This window comes from Hylobates moloch, unplaced genomic scaffold (assembly GCF_009828535.3).
Source record: "Hylobates moloch isolate HMO894 unplaced genomic scaffold, HMol_V3 SCAFFOLD_12, whole genome shotgun sequence".
NCBI classification, from domain to species: Eukaryota; Metazoa; Chordata; class Mammalia; order Primates; family Hylobatidae; genus Hylobates; species Hylobates moloch.
The window spans coordinates 76,320,831-76,340,171 of NW_026652287.1; the positions used below are offsets into that span (position 1 = coordinate 76,320,831).

Here is a 19,341-nt window from a genome sequence, read left to right on the forward strand (position 1 = left end):
TTTTGAGTGTAGAAGGGAAGGTACACACAGTCTTGAATTCCCATGAGAGAGAATGATATGTATGTGCGAACATGTAGGGAGGACAAAGTTGCATAATGAGTATTAAGTGCCTAGCAAAATATCTTTTATACATAAGTCTCTTTCTCTTAACACAAAGATATAATAACAATAAAATGGGGAACGTGTATACAATATTTGATTCAAAAATATAAGCCATCTAGCAAGAAGTTCATGACTTACGAACAGAAACGATAGCCTTAATTATTACTCAACTAGTAAGTCCTATAGAAGCCAGTCCATCCAGTAACTTTGTTTTTGTTTCAGAGAATGGAACAGAAGTAGATTCTGCACCACTCCCTTTACCTAGAGTTCCAATGCCTAAACCAGGTTAGAAAACAGTTGCCAGGTAGAAACTAAGAGTCACTAATTAGTCCTGCAATCTTATTTAAACAAAAACGTTCTTTTCTTTCTTTCTTTTTTTTAAGGTGATGGAGCAGTTGAGAAAGAAAAAAATGAGTAGTTTTGAGCTACAGAAAAGCAAGACGATTTATATTATATTTGATATTCATATACACAAAAACAGAATACTGTCACATTCCACAAATGATAAACTATTTTGCTGAATTAAGATATGATAGAAGAAAGGTAACAAAATGACCATATCATTAAGGCATTGAAAAACTACTCTCTGATCCTTATGAAGTTAGCTGTAAAACAGTATACTTACTTCTCTGATTCAAAATCTCCCTGTTCTTCAAATTTTACAGTGTGCCTTATTAATCTCCATTGCTTAATGTCAGGTGTTGGATTCCAGAAAACCTCTGAATTATCAGTCTTTTTATCAGTAATATAAACTTCACTATCCTATATTTAAAGAAATTCAAAATTAATGTAGAGAATTATACTTAGAAGGCAATTATATAGTATAATAATATGATGGTGATAATTTCTTCTGGTTAATCCTCCAGTTAAAAGCATTTTTAAAACAAATATAACTAGCACTTTTCCAAAAACTCCAAGTTTATCATTTTTATAAAAACATTAAGATTGAATACGTAATACTAGTTAATTAAAAAGAATTTGGTTGAATATCCAGTTTGTGAAATTTCATGTTTTACTTAATAAATTTCAAACATTACATGCAAAGCCTCAATAACCATCTCCAAACTGTCCAAATAGAGCACAGTATTTGTTGCAGCTACAATGAGATGCTGTTGACTATCCATGGATTCAATATACTCAAACATACACACACACATCCCTCTGAAAGAGCCTTTCCTAGCATTAAAAATTTGAGGTCTATCTCTATCGAATAATCTTTCTATCTAAGACATGGACGGTCTTGCTCTCTTGTGTAGGCTGGAGTGCAGCAGTGCTATCTACCTTATCTATCTAATCTATTTTACCTATCTAATTTATCTACCTGTGTATCCATCCTTCTCCTCCTCTTTCTCTCTCTCTGTCATCTCTCGCTCTCATCTCTGTCTTATCTATCTGTCTGAGACAGGGTCTTGCTCTCTCGCCCAGGCTGGAGTGCAGTAGCACAATCATGGCTCACTGCAGCTTCCACCTCCCAGGCTCAAGCAATCTTCCTGCCTTAGCTTCCTGAGTAGCTGGGACAGGCATGTGCCATTATGCCCATCTAATTTTTTTATTTTTATTTTTAGTAGAGAAGAGGTCTCGTTATGTCACCCAGGCTGATCTCAAACTCCTGAGCTTCCCAAAGTGCTGGAATTATAGGTGTGAGCCACCCCACCCAGACAGAAATTTCATTTTTTAAAAATGACTGCTGCTTTATCTTTTTTCCAGAAGACGCTCAGATTTAAGGCAGTTAAAAAAAATTTTCAGAGTGTATGTGGCCACTTAGTGGAGTCCCTAAATACAGTTTCACTTTCTCATATTTCTCAACATTTTCTGCTTACTGCATGCAGAAAGGAGCATATACTCAGTGCTCATAGTATGGTATATCCATGCAGTACCATGATTCTTTTTATTCATTTAAGCGTCTCTTAACAAAATTACATAAATATGAATTTAGGTTAGCAGAGAAGTAAATAAAAGCCATTGCTCTCACACACCACTATGCAAAAAAGCACAGCCCTGGGGCCAGGGTTCCTGGGCTTTAATTCTTGTTCCACCACCTACTTTGAGCAAATTATGTGAACTCTCTGTGCCTCAGTGTCTTCTTCTGTAAAATGGGGACAATAGTAAACAATAATAAAATGAGCATGGCACCTATATATTCACCTCATAGGGTTATATGTTATAAATATTAAATCAGTTAATATGAGTAACATTCTTAAATAATGCAGTAAGTCATATATAAGTGTTAGCTATTTCTACTGATTTTAAAGTTTTGGAAATAAAATATTACAAAAAATTAATTATTGTTGATAACAGATCAACACCAAAATATCTGCTATTAAGATGAAGCTTATGTTAAATAGTGATGTTTTCAGCAACGGAATAAATTTTAAATTTTAAATGTGATTATTTTTTTTTCCCACAGAATAAAATTCTTTTTGTAAAGCTCATATACACAATACTTACCCAATGACCTTCCAAAGTAGCTAGGACTTCTTTTCCCAGTTTAAGTTTCCCTGATATTTGATTAACACAGTCACTACTCCCTAGGAATGGCTTTTAAACGAGAAAATGTTAAACATTTTACTTTTCACTTATATTTACATATAATGTAAAACCAGAACAAAAAAAAACAACAAAAATTACTTGTATAGTTACAGTACTCTTGAATGCACAAGCAGTAAAAAATACCGACTCAAATTTTAGTTAGAAATGTTTAATAAGAAATCTGAATTGCTGCTATGAAAAAATAGGATAAAACAAGCAGACTATATTAAATCAAAATAAACATATTAAGAAAGATCACACTGATATAACTGACTCATGTTCCATGTATGCTCAAATCCTGTGTCCTCCCCTAACTGTCAAGACTGTGCCGTATCAATGTGATGTTATCTTAAGCAATAACAACTCAGTCAACCTAAGAGAATTAACGATCCATTGAAATAAATAACATCCCTTCCTTAAAAAACAAACAAACAAAAGTAAAATACATCGCTAAAAAAAAGCCTCCAAAAATAAAATTAGAAGGAATATATTTTGAGTTACTATCATGCCTTACTAACATCTGTCCTTAGACAAAATTTTGATGCTCCAATGTAATACTTAAAGGCGTCATATATACTTAAGAACTCATTCATCATGATCTTCAAACATTATCATCACCATACAAGCAAAATTTTGCCAAGGTGAAAGAAAAATAAAACAAAAGACATTGCATCAAATAATACTTAAGAGGTCTTTTTTATCAGAGCAAAATTGCTTGTCAGCTGGATATCAACATAGCAGCAATTTAGTAATAAATATTACATAGTTCACAGAAATATTTTTATCTGAATATACTATTGTTCAAGAACAATTAATTCACATTAAGTTCTCAAATTTCCCTTTCATTTTGAGGCAGACAAAAATTTCCAAAGATGGCCTTGACAATACGTACCCTCTCCCCTTCAGCCCACATACTCTTCCTCAAGGAGACCTTGCCACTCTCCCAATGAGAAGTGGGGTCTATATTTCTTCTCCTTGAATTTGGATGCTCTTACAATTCTCCAAATAATAGAAGATAGTCGAAGTGATATAATTTGGCTTCTCAGGCTAGATCATGGAAAGCAAATGCAGCTTCTGCCTTGCTCACTGGGGCACTTGCACTTTGAAACCCTCAACTGCCAAGTAAGAAGTCTACTTTGAGGCTGTCACGCTGTCAGGAAACCAAGTCACATGGAAAGGCCATGTATACAGGTGCTCAGATTAGCAGTCCTAGTCCTTCGGTCACCCTAGACCAGGTATCAAATATGTAAGTGATAAGCCTTCGGATGATTACAGTCCCTAACTACTGAGTCACCCATGGCCTACAAAGTCTTTCTGAGACCCCAGACATTATGACGCAGAGATAAGCTATCCCCAATATACCCTGTCCAAATTTTTGACCCACAGAACTCATGAGGAACAGCACATAGTTATTAAGTCTGTGAGTTTTAGAGTAATTTATTACACAGAAACAGTGACTAATTCAACTGTGCCTTGGTTTACACAGCTAGACTGCAAGATGACACATATCTTCTGGTATTTGGTAAAAACAATCCTTTAATTTACTAAGAAATTTCTATCCAATCACTTCTTAAATCTCATCTTCTATATAATAACCACAGTTTTATTAATTAAGATGAAAAACAAAAAATGTCTTTGTGTTAATTTGAATTTTCCAAGGTTGCTATCTTAGGCTATCCGAAGATATTCACCCAGCCTTGCCCTTATTCCTTATGCACTTATCCTTGACGTGACATAAATTGTGTTTCTACATTTAGTCCTTAATTAGGAAATACGTGGTGCCCTTTATTCAATATTTATTGTATGGCTCTCCTTTAGCTAGGTGATACCTACTATATTGTCTACTAACCTTTAATTTAAATTCAAGTATTGCACTGTATCCAGTTTTTTGACATGTAATATTGACTGTTCCACCAAGCTCCAGTGTCATTGTACCATAAAGAATTCCTAAAGGAAAAAGATTTGACAAAAAATTGGAGAGAGAGTATAGTATATGGCTCACAATAAACAGTTTAGTAATCTAATCTCCTTTTAGGAGAAACATAATTCAAAATCACTCTGTCCCACTCAAATGAAAATCTATAATATAGACATAAAGTTGGTTCTGTAGGATATAAATAGATAACAGCTGATTCACATTATGTGCAGATTTCATATCTGTAAATTCACCTACTCAGTAAAATATCAATACCCACAGTGCTTCTGTAGTCATTTGGAGACATGTGCAGAGTGGCAAAAAATTTGAGTCACCCAATGCACACATTCTGAGCTGAGGCTGAGCAAGGCAAACACTCTTGTTTCAGCTCCCACATTGTCAAAAAAAAAGTGTCCTCTTTGCAGTGTATTTAGTATCATGTTTTCACATTTTGTGCTTTTCATTGGTGGTTTTGCTGTTTAAAATAGACCCACATGTAGTGTTGCAGTGCTGTCTAGTGTTCCTAAGTGCAAGAAAGCTATACTGTATCTTATGGGGAAAATGTGTGTTAAAAGCTACGTTTAGGCTTTAGTTCTGTTGGCTGTTAGTTCAATGTTAATGAGTCAGTAATATGTAATTAATGTTATAATCACATCAGGTTTCTTTAAATAGAAGCATACATAAAACAAGGTTATGTACTGATTAATTGGCTGATGAAAATGTTAGGACAAGAGGCTCACAGGAATCCAATCTCATACTCCCCCAGGAGCAATGGCTCAGTCTTTGCTAACTCCGTGGTGACTTTATGTAACATAACTACTACAAATAACAAGAATCAAATGCATAAGCAAAGCGAACAAAAAACTACAAAATAAGTTCTGTGGTTAAAAGCTGGGGAAACTCTGGGTTTAACAAAGCTAAACAGGTTGTGCGTGTATCTGCTGTTGGTCTAAGATGTTAAGGCAGCCTTTAACATGCAATGTACAATATTATCTTTTGAGAGGGGAACAGACTATGCAATATTTCTCTTACTTATTTGGCTATGGAACTCTTATTTTACAAAACAATTTGTGAGACTAGTGACTTTGGGAAACACACCTTAGAAAACATACACGGTGAAACACTGTCTCTACTAAAAATACAAAAAAAAAAAAAATTAGCCGGGCGTGGTGGTGGGCGCCTGTAGTCCCAGCTACTAGGAGAGGCTGAGGCAGGAGAATGGCGTGAACCCGGGAGGCGGAGCTTGCAGTGAGCAGAGATTGCGCCACTGCACTCCAGCCTGGGCGACAGAGCGAGACTCCCTTTCAAAAAAAAAAAAAAGAAAACATACAGGGTGAAACCATCTTATAAAAATCATTTCATATGCTCATTCACAAGTGGTTATAACTTTTCTTTTTCCATGCATTGCTATAAAAAATTTTCCCTATTGTTAGCTAAGTAGGGCATGGATATCTACATGGAATATAATTTTATTTTTTCTAAATGATAGAAAATTTAAAAATATGTGTTCTTATCAATTCATAATTAAAGATATTTCACTCCATGCTTACTTAAAGAACTATACTTGAAGCTCTAAGAATAATCTAGACTGAGGCCATAAGTTAGCCTCTTTTGTACATGCTGGGTTGGCCTTCAGTAAGATTCAACCCTCTGAGGTTTCTCAACTGTCAAATAAGGCCATATCAAATAATTCCTTTTTTAAAAAATTATACTTTTTTAAAAAAGTTCTGGGATACATGTGCAGAACGTGCAGCTTTGTTATATAGGTATACACGTGCCATGGTGGTTTGCTGCACTTATCAACCCATCATCTACATTAGGTATTTCTCCTAATGCTATCCCTTCCCTTGCCCCCTACCTCCCAATAGGTCCCAGTGTATGATGTTCCCCTCCCTGTGCCCATGTGTTCTCATTGTTCAGCTCCCACTTATGAGTGAGATCATTTGGTGTTTGGTTTTCTGTTTCTGTGTTAGTTTGCTGAGAATGGTTTCCAGCTTCATCCATGTCCCTGCAAAGGACATAAACTCATCCTTTTTTATGGCTGCATAGTATTCCATGGTGTGTATGTGCCACATTTTCTTTATCCAGTTTATCACTGATGGGCATTTGGGGTGGTTCCAAGTCTTTGCTATTGTGAATAGTGCTGCAATAAACATACATGTGCATGTGTCTTTATAGCAGAATAATTTATAACCCTTTGGGTATATACCCAGTAATGTGATTGCTGGGTCAAATGGTATTTCTAGCTCTAGATCCTTGAGGGATCGCCACACTGTCTTCCACAATAGTTGAACTAATTTACACTCCCACCAACAATGTAAAAGCGTTCCTATTTCTGCTTTTTTTATGTTACTTCCTGACTTTTTAATGATCACCATTCTAACTGGCATGAGATGCTATCTCATTGTGGTTTGATTTGCATTTCTCTAATGACCAGTGATAATGAGCTTTTTTTCATGTTGGTCATATAAATGTCTTCTTTTGAAAAGTGTCTGTTCGTATCCTTTGTTCACTTTTCATATTGAATAATTTCTATGTTTTCATGAATCAGTTCCCAAAATAAAGGATAATTACCAAAAAAGTTATTTTTAAGATTTTAAGAAACCGGTTGGAAGGGAGGATACACATCATGACCACACTAAACTGATGCAAAATAGCTAAAAGTTCAGAGTGCAGAGGTAAACCACCTGGGTTCAGATCCTGACTTGCCACATTTTAGCTGTGTGATCTCAGGCACATTAACCTCTCTGTGCTTCATTTTTCCTCTTCTAAAAAAAGGGAAATAATAATATTTCTATTTTATAGGAGCTGCTGAAATGATTAAATAAATGCATTGAACAGTTGGGTGCCTAGCATGTTGTAATGTTGTAGACGACAATTATGTAATACCCTTATCTGTATTTTAAATAATGGGGCAAAAAGCATAATACATTAATAAATTGCCAAATAAGGGTGAGAAAAATCTTTTAAAAACTTGGTACATTAAAAAATAGTAAATTAAAATTTTAAAAAAGCATGGTGGTTCAAAAAGATGAAAATCATCTTTACAGATTCTGAAATAATAGACAGTTTTGTCAAATTTGAAAATTTGCACATCAGGCAAGTGCAAAGAAATTCCATTATGATAAATCAGTCTCTTCTGACTAAAGTACATATCACAAAAAGTCCGTTACAGGTGAATTAATTCACCACAGAAATAGTCAGCAAATGATAGCAATAATCTTAAATATCTGTAAACCAAGGATGCTTTCAAACAAAATTTAAGTCTGACTCCATCAATCACAAAGTGTAACAAATCACAGCTACATACATTTACTTAAAAGGAAAGCTTAATATCTTTTTCAAGTATAGAAAATATTTACCTTTACAATGAGCGTATGGCATTGTCATTACATAATCTTCACCTCTATTCAAGAAAGTTAACCGTGCTTCTCCCTCTAATATTGCAGATAATGAGTTTCCTGAAATAAATTGTTGTTTATTAAATTTCACAAAACTTATTCAACCAATTCAAAACAAAATATATTTAGAACACCTACCAGACATCTGCAGTGGAAATTCTTAAAAATGTCTCAATCTCAATGTGCCCAAACATGTATTCATTACCTTATATCCAAAACATATTTCATCCATATTCTCATTTTTACATAATGACTACTTTTAAAAGATACAGTTATGTGCTTTTTTTTTTTTTTTTTTTGAGATGGAGTCTCTGTCATTCTGTTGCCTAGGCTGGAGTGCAGTGGAGTGATCTCGACTCACTGCAATCTCCACCTCCAGGGTTCAGCAATTCTCCTGTCTCAGCCTCCCGAGTGGCTGGGATTACAGGCGTGCACCACCATACCCAGCTAATTTTTATATCTGCAGTAGAGACAGGGTTTCCCCATGTTGGCCAAGCTGGTTTTAACTCCTGACCTTGGGTGATCTGCCCACCTCGGCCTCCCAAAGTGCTGGGATTACAGGCATGAGCCACTGCACCTGGCCTGTTTTATGAGAGTTATAAGAAAATGAGAAAACATGTAGAATAGTTAATATTAATAAAACACTGTTTCACTGTATAGCCTAATTTTCTTTTTTGAATAAAACCATTATTTTTTAGCTGTAAGTCACATTATTTACAAATCTCAAGCTTTAAATGCTTATAATTAATCCTATAGACAATTTAGAAAAATAAAAAATATGTATAAAGCACCAAAATGCAGTCAACGATAAAATACTATGGTAATTTCTTCTAAGTTTTCTCCTGTATGCATTTTCTCTCCTTCTATTCTCAGCTTTACTGAAGTATAAATTTACATACAGTAACCAACCCATTTTAAGTGTGAAATTTGAGTTTTGGAAATTGCAGAGTCATATAACCACCACCACAATCAAGATATAGAACTTCCCATTATCTCCCAAAAAGTTCCTCCTTGCCCCTGAGCAGTCAATCCTTTCCCTTAGCCCCAGGACACCAATGGTCCATTTTAAATCACTGGCTTTACCTATTCTAGAATTCTGTACAGATGGCATTATAGAGTATGTAGCTTGCTGTGTTTTACTTCCTTCAATTAGCACAATGTCTTTCAGGTTCATCCACATTGTTGTATAAGAATTCTATTCCTTTTTATTGCTAGTTAGCATTCTGTAGTTGTGATTATTTCCTTACTAGTTGATGGTCCTTAGGTTTTGTTTAGTCCTGAATTGTTATGAATAATGTTGTGTATACTTAAGAACATTTATGTACAAGACTTCATGTAGACATCTATTTTCATTTTTCATGGGTAAATACCTAGGAGTGGAATTTCTGAGTTTATGGTAAATGTATGTTTAACTATGAACAATCATTTCTCCCATGTCAAAAAACATTTGACCATGTGTACAGGTCTACATCTGAACTCTATTCCATCCCATTAATTTATATATCTACCATTACGTCAATTCCACACTGTAATGATTACCTTAGCTTTATACTAAAATCAGGCAATGAAAGACCTATCTTGTTCTTTTTCAAAATTGTTTGGCTGTTTTGGGTCCTTGACTTTTCAACGTAATTTTAGAGCCAACTTGCCAATATCTTCAAAAAAGCCTGCTAAGATTATGATTAGGATTGCACTGAGTCTATGGCTCAATTAAGGGAGCTCCATTATCTTAGCACTATTAAATATCTCAATATATAAACATAGCCTATCTGTCCATTTATTTGGATCTTCTTTAATTCTCCTCAGCAATGTTTTAGTCTTCAGTATACAGGACTTAACATATCTTTTATTAAATTTATTTTTAAATATATTATTTGGATGCTATTACAATTGGAGTTGTTTTTAAATTTCATTCTGAGCCAGGTATGGTGATGGGTGCCTGTAATCCCAGCTACTCAGGAGGCTGAGTTGAGAGGATTCCTTGAGCTCAGGAGTTTGAGACCAGCGACATAGTGAGACACTGTCTCAAAAAAAAAAAAAAAAAAAAAAATCTCTGCAAGTATTCTAGTATATAGAAATACAACTGATTTTTCTTTTTTGACCATGCATCTTGAGACCTTACTAAATTCACTTATTAGTTATATGAGCTTTTTCTGTAGATTCTTGAAGATTTTCTGTGTAATCTGGTATATAAATAGCTTATCTTCTTCCTTTCAATCTGTATGCTATTTTTCCCTTTAATTTGCCTACTGCATTGGCTAGGACCTCTAATACAATTTTGTACAGAAGCAATGAGAGTAAACATCCTTGCCTTGTTCTTGATCTTAGGTAGAAATTATTCAATTTTCACCTTAAAAGTATGAAGTTGGCTATATATTTTTCATAGATGCCTTTAATCTAGTCCTAGTTCCTTGAGGACTAAGAAATAAATAGGTGTTGAATTCTGTCAAATCATTTTTCCATATCTATAGAAATCACACTTTTCTTCTCTCTTATTCTATTAATATGGTAAATTACATTGTTTATCAGATGATAAACCAACCTTGTATTCCTGAGATAAAATCCATTTCATCATGATATATTATTCTTTTAATATACTGATCATGACACCTTTATTTATATGTATATGTCCATATATTATCTTCCCATATGTTGATTTGTTACTACTTAAGAATTTTTACATGTATATTCATAAAGGATATTAGATCTGTAGTTTATTTTCTTGTAATCTGTGGTTTGGGGATCAGGATAATCCTGGCCTCATAAAGTGATCTGAGGAGTGTTTTTTCTTCTTCTATTTTCTGCCAAAAATTGTGTAGAACTGTTATTTCTGCCTTAAATCTTTAGAAGAACTCAAGACATCTGGGCCTGGAGTATATCCTTGAAGAAAGATTTTAAATTACTAAATCAATTTATCTGATATAAGGCTATTACAATTTTACACCACTTCTTGGGTCAGCTGTGGTAATTTGTGTCTCTTAAGAAATTTGCCCATTTCAAATTTCTGTCTCTTTTAATTCTATTTTTGCTTCACTGAAGTTCTGTGATTAGGTACACAGGCATTTACGATTATTATGTTATCCTGATGTACTGAACTTTTTATTTCATTATGAAATGTTCTTTATCTCTATTAACACTTTTTGTTTTGAAATCTATTTTATTAAAATACTCACTCAACCCTACTTGTACTTAATACCTGCATAGTTTAGCTTTTAACTTTTACTTTCCATTTACTTTCTCTTTTTTTTCCTTTCTTGAGACAGAGTCTTGCTCTTGTTGCCCAGGCTGGAGTGCAGTGGCATGATCTCAGCTCATTGCAACCTCTGCCTCCCGGGTTCAAGTGATTCTCCTGCCTTAGCACTCCAAGTAGCTGGGATTACAGGTGTACACCACCATGCCCAGCTAATTTTTGTATTTTTAGTAGAGACAGGGTTTCACCATTTTGGCCCAGCTAGTATCGAACTCCTGACCTCAGGTGATCTACCCACCTTGGTCTCCCAAAGTGCTGGGATTACAGGCCTGAGCCACCATGCGCGGCCTACTTTCCATTTACTTTCAACTTATTTGTGTGTCTACATTTAAGGTATGTTGGTCCTTGCTGTTTTAGCTAATCTGATAATCACTGTCTTTAAATGAGATTATTTGGGCCATTAAGACTGATTCAATCATATTATTGGGTTTTGGTCTATCATTTTGCTATGTGTTTTCTATCTGTCCCCTCTGATTTTTGTTCCTTGATTGGGCTTTCCTGTTTCTTTTATACATTATTTAAATTATTGTTTAAATTTTTTAAAGAATATCATTTTAATTTTCTGACTGACTTTTTACCTATACTTTTTGGTGGCGATTTTTCTTTGTGTGTGTGTGTGTTTGCCTTAGTGTAGGGCTTCTCAATGGTAGCACTACTGACATTTAGGGGACTGGATAATTATTTGTTGTAGGGGGTTGTCCTGTGCATTGCAGGATGTTTAAGCAGCATTCCTGGCATCTACCTACTGGATCTCGCAACTGTGAGAACCCAAAATGTCTTCAGACATTGTCAAATGTCTCCTGAGGAGAACCACTGCTTTAGGGATTACAATATTTATCTTTAAAATGTCACAGTCGGCTGGGTGCAGAGGCTCACGCCTGTAATCCCAGCACTTTGGGAGGCTGAGGCGGGTGGATCACTTGAGGTCAGGAGTTCGAGACCAGCCTGACCAACATGGTGAAACCCCATCTCTACTAAAAATACAAAAATTAGCTGGGTGTGGTGGTGGGCACCTGTAATCCCAAGTACTTGGGAGGCTGAGGCAGGAGAATCGCTTGAACCCAAGAGGCAGGGGTTGCAGTGAGCCAAGATTGTGCCATTGCACTCACTTACAGTTAATCTTTTACCACTTTATATAGAATAGAAAATTTTGCTATCTCTGGGTCCATTCTCTTCCAGGGTTGTGTACTCTAGTTACATGTGTTAAATCTACATATGTTATAAAACTCACAAGATAATGCTGACATTTCTGTTTTGAACGGTTACATGTATTAAAAGGAAAAAATAAGAAAAAACGTCTTTTGAATTTACCCATATGTTTACCAATTCTGACGATCTTAAATTCATTCTGGATTTAATAGATTTTTTTCATATTATAAAGGAACAGATAGCTCTGATGTATATAAATTGTACTATAACACAGAAAAAAGGCCCACTGAGGAAGTAATCCCAGAAAGTGAGCTATGCACCTCGTACTCAACAAAAATTTCTATAAGGGTAGAACACACACTCAAAAAAGCCATTTATACTATAGTCAGGGTAGAATAATGGAGGGATGAAAGGTGAAGTAGGTAAGAAATATATCAAATATGAAATATATATAAACTTAAGGGGAAAAAAAACAAGCAATCACCATCTTAAACGAAACAAGGTAAAAAAAAAAACAAAAAAACCCAAAACCAAACCAAAACGATCAAGGGAAATAAAAGACACCTTGAAGAAATATAACAATACACACCAGGTTCCTGATCAAAAACTACTCTTAGATGTCCCTGTCGCAGACTTAACTATGACTCACCACACGCTCAGGTAACCAGACCTTGGATTTCTGTTTACATACTTTATTTTTCCTTTTTTATCATAATGATTTTTTTTCACTCAGGTTTAAAATTCTTTGGTTGAAATTTAATTGTTCTTCTTCATTTAAATATTTTTAAAAACTATATAAAAGCATTTTAAGGTTATATATGTTTTACTGGTATATAGCTTTGGCAATGATTTGTTTGAACTGTCAAAGTTTTTATATTAATGTTTCCTACTATAACCATTTCTCTATTTTCTCTTGTACTTGCAAACAGTTTTTTTGGTATGTTATTTAGTCCAAAGTTAAATATATTTACTGATTGACCCTGGGCCAGGTATCATAACCATACTTGGATTCTTCCTCTCTGTTCAAAGACTAAAACAGAAAGACTAATCCCTTAGATACATTGAGATGAAACACAAAAACTGGCCAGACTAAAGGCAAAAGAAACATTTTATGCACTAAAGGGGATAATGGGCAATCACTCTGTCTTTTCATAAGTAATGTTTGTGATATATTTACATATATGTGATGAATACATAAGCCATGACTTTATTTATGAGTGGGCAGAAAAAAGCCATTATTCAAGGAAAGATGATACTTAAAATGACAAACTCCTTGTTGAAAATAGCCCATGACACTGCCTAAATAAAAGCTCACCAGAAAATAATACCTCCCAGGAGAGGGTGCAAGTTGGGACGGGAAAACTCACCATAAAACTTGGACTTAGCCAGGATGCTACCGCTAAGGCAAAATCCATCTTTTCGATTACTAACATAAAAGGCAGATATTGGTGGATGATGGGACACCTATTAAACATAAGAAAAAACATGCATATATAAAATATAAAAACATGTTTACATAAAATATAAAAAGACAGGCATATTATTGTGCCATTATCAAAAGTTCAAGTCTTATAATGAGTAAGAAAAAACATTTAAATAAGTAGTAAAATTAAATATTGATGGTTATAGTAACCAGCCTCCTGTCTCCTAATAAGACCCACCCTCCTGGTAGTCACATAGGCCCCTCTTATATTGTACTGAAGTTGGTTTGTGTGGAAGTGACACTATGTAATTTCTGAGATTAGGTTACAAAGTACCTTCCATGTTGGGGGCTGTCTCTCTGCCTATCTCTCAATCATTAGTTCTGAAAAGCCAGCTTTGAGAGTGTGAAAAACCCTACAGAGAGGCCTATGTGGTGAGGAATTGAGTTCTTTTGTCAACAGCCAGGTGATGAACCTAGACGTGAATCTTCCAGCCCAGTCAAGCCTGTAGATGACTGCAAAGCTGGCTGACAGTTTGACTGCAAGCTCATTAGAAATCCTGAGCCGGAACCACCCAGCTACGCAGCTCTCAGATTCCTGAACCTCATCATATGAGATAATAAATACTGCTTTAACCCATTCAGTTTTGGCACTAATTTTTTAGACAGCAATGGATAACTAATACAGTGATTAGTCTTCATATGGATTACTGAATGACTATAGGAAACAAAAACAAAAAACATGTTATTTAATAATCTAATGCCTTCAACAATATATTTACTTCTTATGTTCTCTTACATGAGACAAACTAAAATTAGCATTTCAAGCTTCTTAATTTCATGAAGAATTAAATCATTGAGTTTTAAAAAATTAATATAGATAAGTGGTTTTGACTTGAGGGGGTTATCAAAACCTCTAGGAGAGGGTTTTTCAAAGAACACACAATCTTCTCATTCTCCTTACACTCAAAGTGAGAATTACCATAATAAGGAGCCACTGTTATTGAAAGAGAATGTCATATTCCTCAGGTTTATGCAGACAGAAGACTGAAAATCATGATTATGGATGTATATGAGTTCAAATTAATGAAAGTTTAAAAACTAAAATATTTTCTGTCTGTATACAACAAAAAGAGAGGTATCATAGGGGAGAAGAGGGAATTAAGCTAACAATTCAATTAGGAAAATAAATATTCTGTAAAAAGGTAAACGATACAAATGTTAAAATAATAGCTTAATGGATAATCACAAAAAACAATACAGAAGTTTGAGAAGGGAAAAATCACTGGGAGCTGCAGTCATGTGCATCATGAAGGATAAGTGGGTCAGGCTTTGTTTAGATAAAGAACAGCTAAGAAGAAATACTGGAGTGCGAGAATTAAATTTAAAAATGAGGAAAGAAAGTGCTAGATCAGGTTACCTAGTCATGAACTACACAGGTTTGACTACTGTGGAGAACTAGAAAGGTATTAATTTGAGATAAATTTGGAAAAGATATAGAGGACTTTGAATGCCAGACAAATGAATGCCACACCACTGAATAATTTTGAGCATGATCAAAAGTTGTTCAGGAAATATGAGCTCGGCCAAAAAAAAAAAAAATTAAAAAAAGGGCAGGTGGTATAGCAAAGGAAAAATAAAGATTTATTTTTGGTCAAAGGATTCCAAGACTGTAATAATAATACCTATGAATATGATATTTAGTAGTACTTTAGTAGTATTTAATACTAAAAGGTTAAATGTTTACCAAATGTTCACAAATAAGAAAGGCTAAATAATATTGAGTTTACTGGGTAAATATTTTCTATAAAAATATTCCAATAACTTCCAGATCAGTTTTGTTTCCATACATGCATTTCTAATACCTGTTCAGCAATATAAAAAGTTTTGCTGTTTGTTCTGGGATGAATCCATAAACAACGGAAAGTCTCGCCAAGTATAGGATTATAAGGTTTCTTCAGTCCCTTGTAAAAAAAAAAAAAAAAAAAAAAAAAAATGCAATTTCAAATTACAAATACAAAGGATTCAAAATAGTTTAAACTAGTCAAAATGGGTTTAACTGTACAATCTGGGAACCATCCTTATAAAATTTCAAAGTAAATAAAATTTACATTAAATAAAATTAAATGACTTCAATCATAATACAGGTCTAAATGATCAGGTATTTTGCAATTTTGCTAAGTCAAAGAAGCCCAGTAATGTAACTGTTAACAAACAATCTACACATTACATAAAATATAAAGAACTCATAAAACACTAAAAGACAATAAAATACAAACAAACATTACCTTTGGCTTTTTATAGAATCCTGACAAATACCATTTCACTACTTTCTTCAAACGGAAATAAGGATTTTCTTCAAGAGCTGCCCTAAAACACAAAATGGTAAACAAAAATTTTTAAAAATGTATCACAAATTATCTCTCACATTTATTAACCAATAACCCAGTATGAAACATGACTGGAAAACATAATTCTTATTTTAAATGGATGACAAAACAACCATGTAATCAATTTTCAACCATGTAAATCAATTTCTGTTTTTCTTAACCTGGTCACATTTTCCCCCATTTTCCTATTCTTTGATACACTGCCCAGGTCTTTGCTAAAGTAGTTTTTGGAAACTCTCCAAACCAAGGTTTCTGAATCGGGATTCTGCAGAACCTGAGATGTTGTTAGGGGCTCTGTGAAAATTGTGATTGAAAAAAATAAACATGGATTTTGGATTCATGCACTGTGTGATTTCTAGCATTTGCAATGTTAGGCAGTGGTCAAGCAGCCTCATTAACAATTTTGTTAGAAGTCTTCAGCCTCATATATCACTGAAGGACCAATATTTACTTGGTTGAGTCCATTCTCAGTTGTTGATGTTAGAGGAGATCAATGGTAAACTGGTAGATGCTGTAGTACATGGAGGGGAGAACATAGGTTGACGATAGCCTCTTTTGTGCAAAGTACCTATCTAAATATAGGATTTTATGGGTATGCAGTCCTTAGTACAAAACACAGAAGTTTCAAATTACAAATATGATGCAGAGTCAAAATAATTAAATCAATACAGAAAGTTTTAACCTATTTTTATTCTTCAATCTGCTCTTGTGTGCTATCAACTGATTTTCCAGAATTAATAAAAACTCAACCAGAATAATGGATAATCAAAGAGTAATTTTCATTTTAAAGAAGAAATTTGTAGGAGCCATGACTCAGCTGCCCCCCATACAATTCTGCTGTTATTGCAATCATTGCAAAAATCTGATTGTGTATGTCTGAAGTAAATTTTACTGAGAAGTTGTTTTTTGTTATTGTTGTTTTCTGTTTATAATGTAGCTACTATGCCCTTTATTTACAAAAAGGCATTTACGTTTCACAAGCATGTCTGACAGTCCAATGTGGTGACTTTTTAAGATGAAATGTGAGACAGAAGAGCACAGACCTAGGCTTATTGACAATTGTGCTAAGTTGAAACCTTGTGCTTTTCTGGAGTAACAACCCTCTGATTGCTCTCGTTCCATCTTGGTTTAAATTCCCTCACTATGCAATTTTATTTTAAAATTAAATATATATAGTTCAAAAGTCAAAGCAATATAAAGAGGTACACATGTCTTGTTACTGCCCCGTCTCTCCACACTGTTCCTACTTACCTTCTATAGGTAACTTCTTAAAAAAGCTTCCTTTTAAGTTTTCTTTAGGCATAAACAAGCATATATAAATAAACAGTCCTGTTTTTCTTAAAACAGGGTTGCAAACTATACATACTCTTCTGTATACCTTGCTTTTTTCACACACAATTCTGGAGGTCCCTCCAGATCAGTTTATGGAATTCTTCTTTATTATGGGTGGATGTGTCACACATTGTTTAATCAGTACACTGTGCTGGACACTGGAGTTACATCTAATGTTTTATTATTACAAACCTTGCTGCAACAATCTTGTATATATGCCATTCTGTATATGTGGCATTATATCTGTAGGAGTTATTCCCAGAAGTGAGATTAGTGGATCAAATGATGAATGCATCTATACTTTTGGTAAATACTGCCAGATTACCTTCAGGGTGCTGTGCTACTCTGCACTGCCCATGGTGGTGTATGATAGTCCCTGGTTGCCAACAGAATCTTGGCAACAGTGTGTAATGCCAGAAAAGTAAAATCTTTCTATTTGAGACGGGGGGCATCGCTCAAGAAAATCTTGTGATTCACAGGAATTTGCCTTACATTCTGAGAGAAATTAATTTCCAGACAGATAAAAGTGCAGAAGATATTAGAACTAGGCTATAAAAGCTTTTTGACTTTTTGTCAAAGTGGTGGATAAACAACAATAACTTACTATAATTCAAATGTACATTTTCCTTATTTTGCATGAGGTTTTTACATGTTTAAGGACTGTTCCTATTTCTTCATTTTCCAACTGCCCAGTAATTTCTTTCACTCCTTTTTCTATAAGTTTCCTTTTCTATAGAATCGTTTTCATTCAATTTTTAAGAGCTTTTTTTAGGGAGGTTAACATTTTGTCTATGATGAAATTTGCAAACATTTCCCAGTTTACCAATTATCTTTTGACTCAGCTTATTATTTTTTTCAGTGTTCGCTCATGCCATTTATAGACAAAAACTGAAAATAAGTCTTGATAAAGATTCTAAAAATCAGGTCGCAGGGCCAGATATCAGTGGCACAGAAAGCACAGTGCCTTGAAACACCATTATTGCTGGAATAGGGGCAGCAGGTAAGAATTGGAAGCATGGACACAAAGTTGCTGCTCCTTGCAAAGTTTACTGGTTTTCCGAGAAATTGCTGGGACAGAGGTGGATAGCACCTCCTCTGCCTCCTTTAGGTGTGCCTTCTTCAAAATTACACCCAGGACCAGCTGGCAGCTTCAGAAGAGAAGCAAAGAAAATAAGGACTTGTTCCAAAAGCTAGCAACTGGCAGAGCATTCTAGTTCTGGTAAGCCATACATACCTCACAAGCATGCAGACAGATAAGTACGAGCAAAAACAGAGGCCTCAGGATGGGACTGAACAAGGGCTTTTGCAGAGGAGAACAAATGATGCTAATCACCTCTCTCTCTCTGTTAGGTTAGTGAACTGAGGTTAAGGAGCCTATAACAGCAGTGTTGTTGAGTAAAGGGTACAATTCTTGTTTTCCTCAGGCTTATGATATCTCAATTCAACTTCATAAATGGCAACATTATAGCAAAGTATTAAATATGCTTCTTACTAAGGGTCAACCACAGAAGTGGTAGAGAACAGAGAGAGATGTCTCATTAGAGCCTGATTTTGGAAAGGAACGATAATTGAGAATAGCATTCTTGAGAATTTCTAAAATCATGAAGTATTGTCTATTTTAAGAAATAAGAATCTACTTACTCAGATAGGAAATCTGCATGATAGTAGTAATCTGAAAGTTTATCCAGGAAAGAACGGGGTTCCAAAATAAATGTAGGCAGAACCACCTTGGATAGGTCCATGCCAGGACGGACTTGTTTCAATAGTGTCCAGATAAGGCTTTTGTTTTCTTCAGATACAGTTTCTGTTTGAGAAGCCTCACCTGCCTTTATCAATTAATGAAAATTACCAAA

The 19,341-nt window shown here is 34.6% G+C and overlaps 1 protein-coding gene across 6 annotated transcripts in view; it reads right to left on the reverse strand.

The window, feature by feature from the left end:
- OSBPL8 (oxysterol binding protein like 8) overlaps positions 1 to 19,341 on the reverse strand; it is a 215,130-nt gene that overhangs the window by 20,259 nt on the left and 175,530 nt on the right. For all 6 annotated transcript variants that reach the window (XM_032170793.2, XM_032170792.2, XM_058424619.1 and 3 more), the window contains 8 exons: positions 19,130 to 19,314; positions 16,055 to 16,136; positions 15,632 to 15,730; positions 13,714 to 13,810; positions 7,909 to 8,007; positions 4,481 to 4,578; positions 2,551 to 2,640; positions 728 to 864 (listed from right to left, as the gene is read on the reverse strand). In XM_032170793.2, coding sequence (XP_032026684.1) covers positions 728 to 864; positions 2,551 to 2,640; positions 4,481 to 4,578; positions 7,909 to 8,007; positions 13,714 to 13,810; positions 15,632 to 15,730; positions 16,055 to 16,136; positions 19,130 to 19,314 — 887 coding nt within the window. The remainder of the gene's footprint in view (positions 1 to 727; positions 865 to 2,550; positions 2,641 to 4,480; positions 4,579 to 7,908; positions 8,008 to 13,713; positions 13,811 to 15,631; positions 15,731 to 16,054; positions 16,137 to 19,129; positions 19,315 to 19,341) is intronic.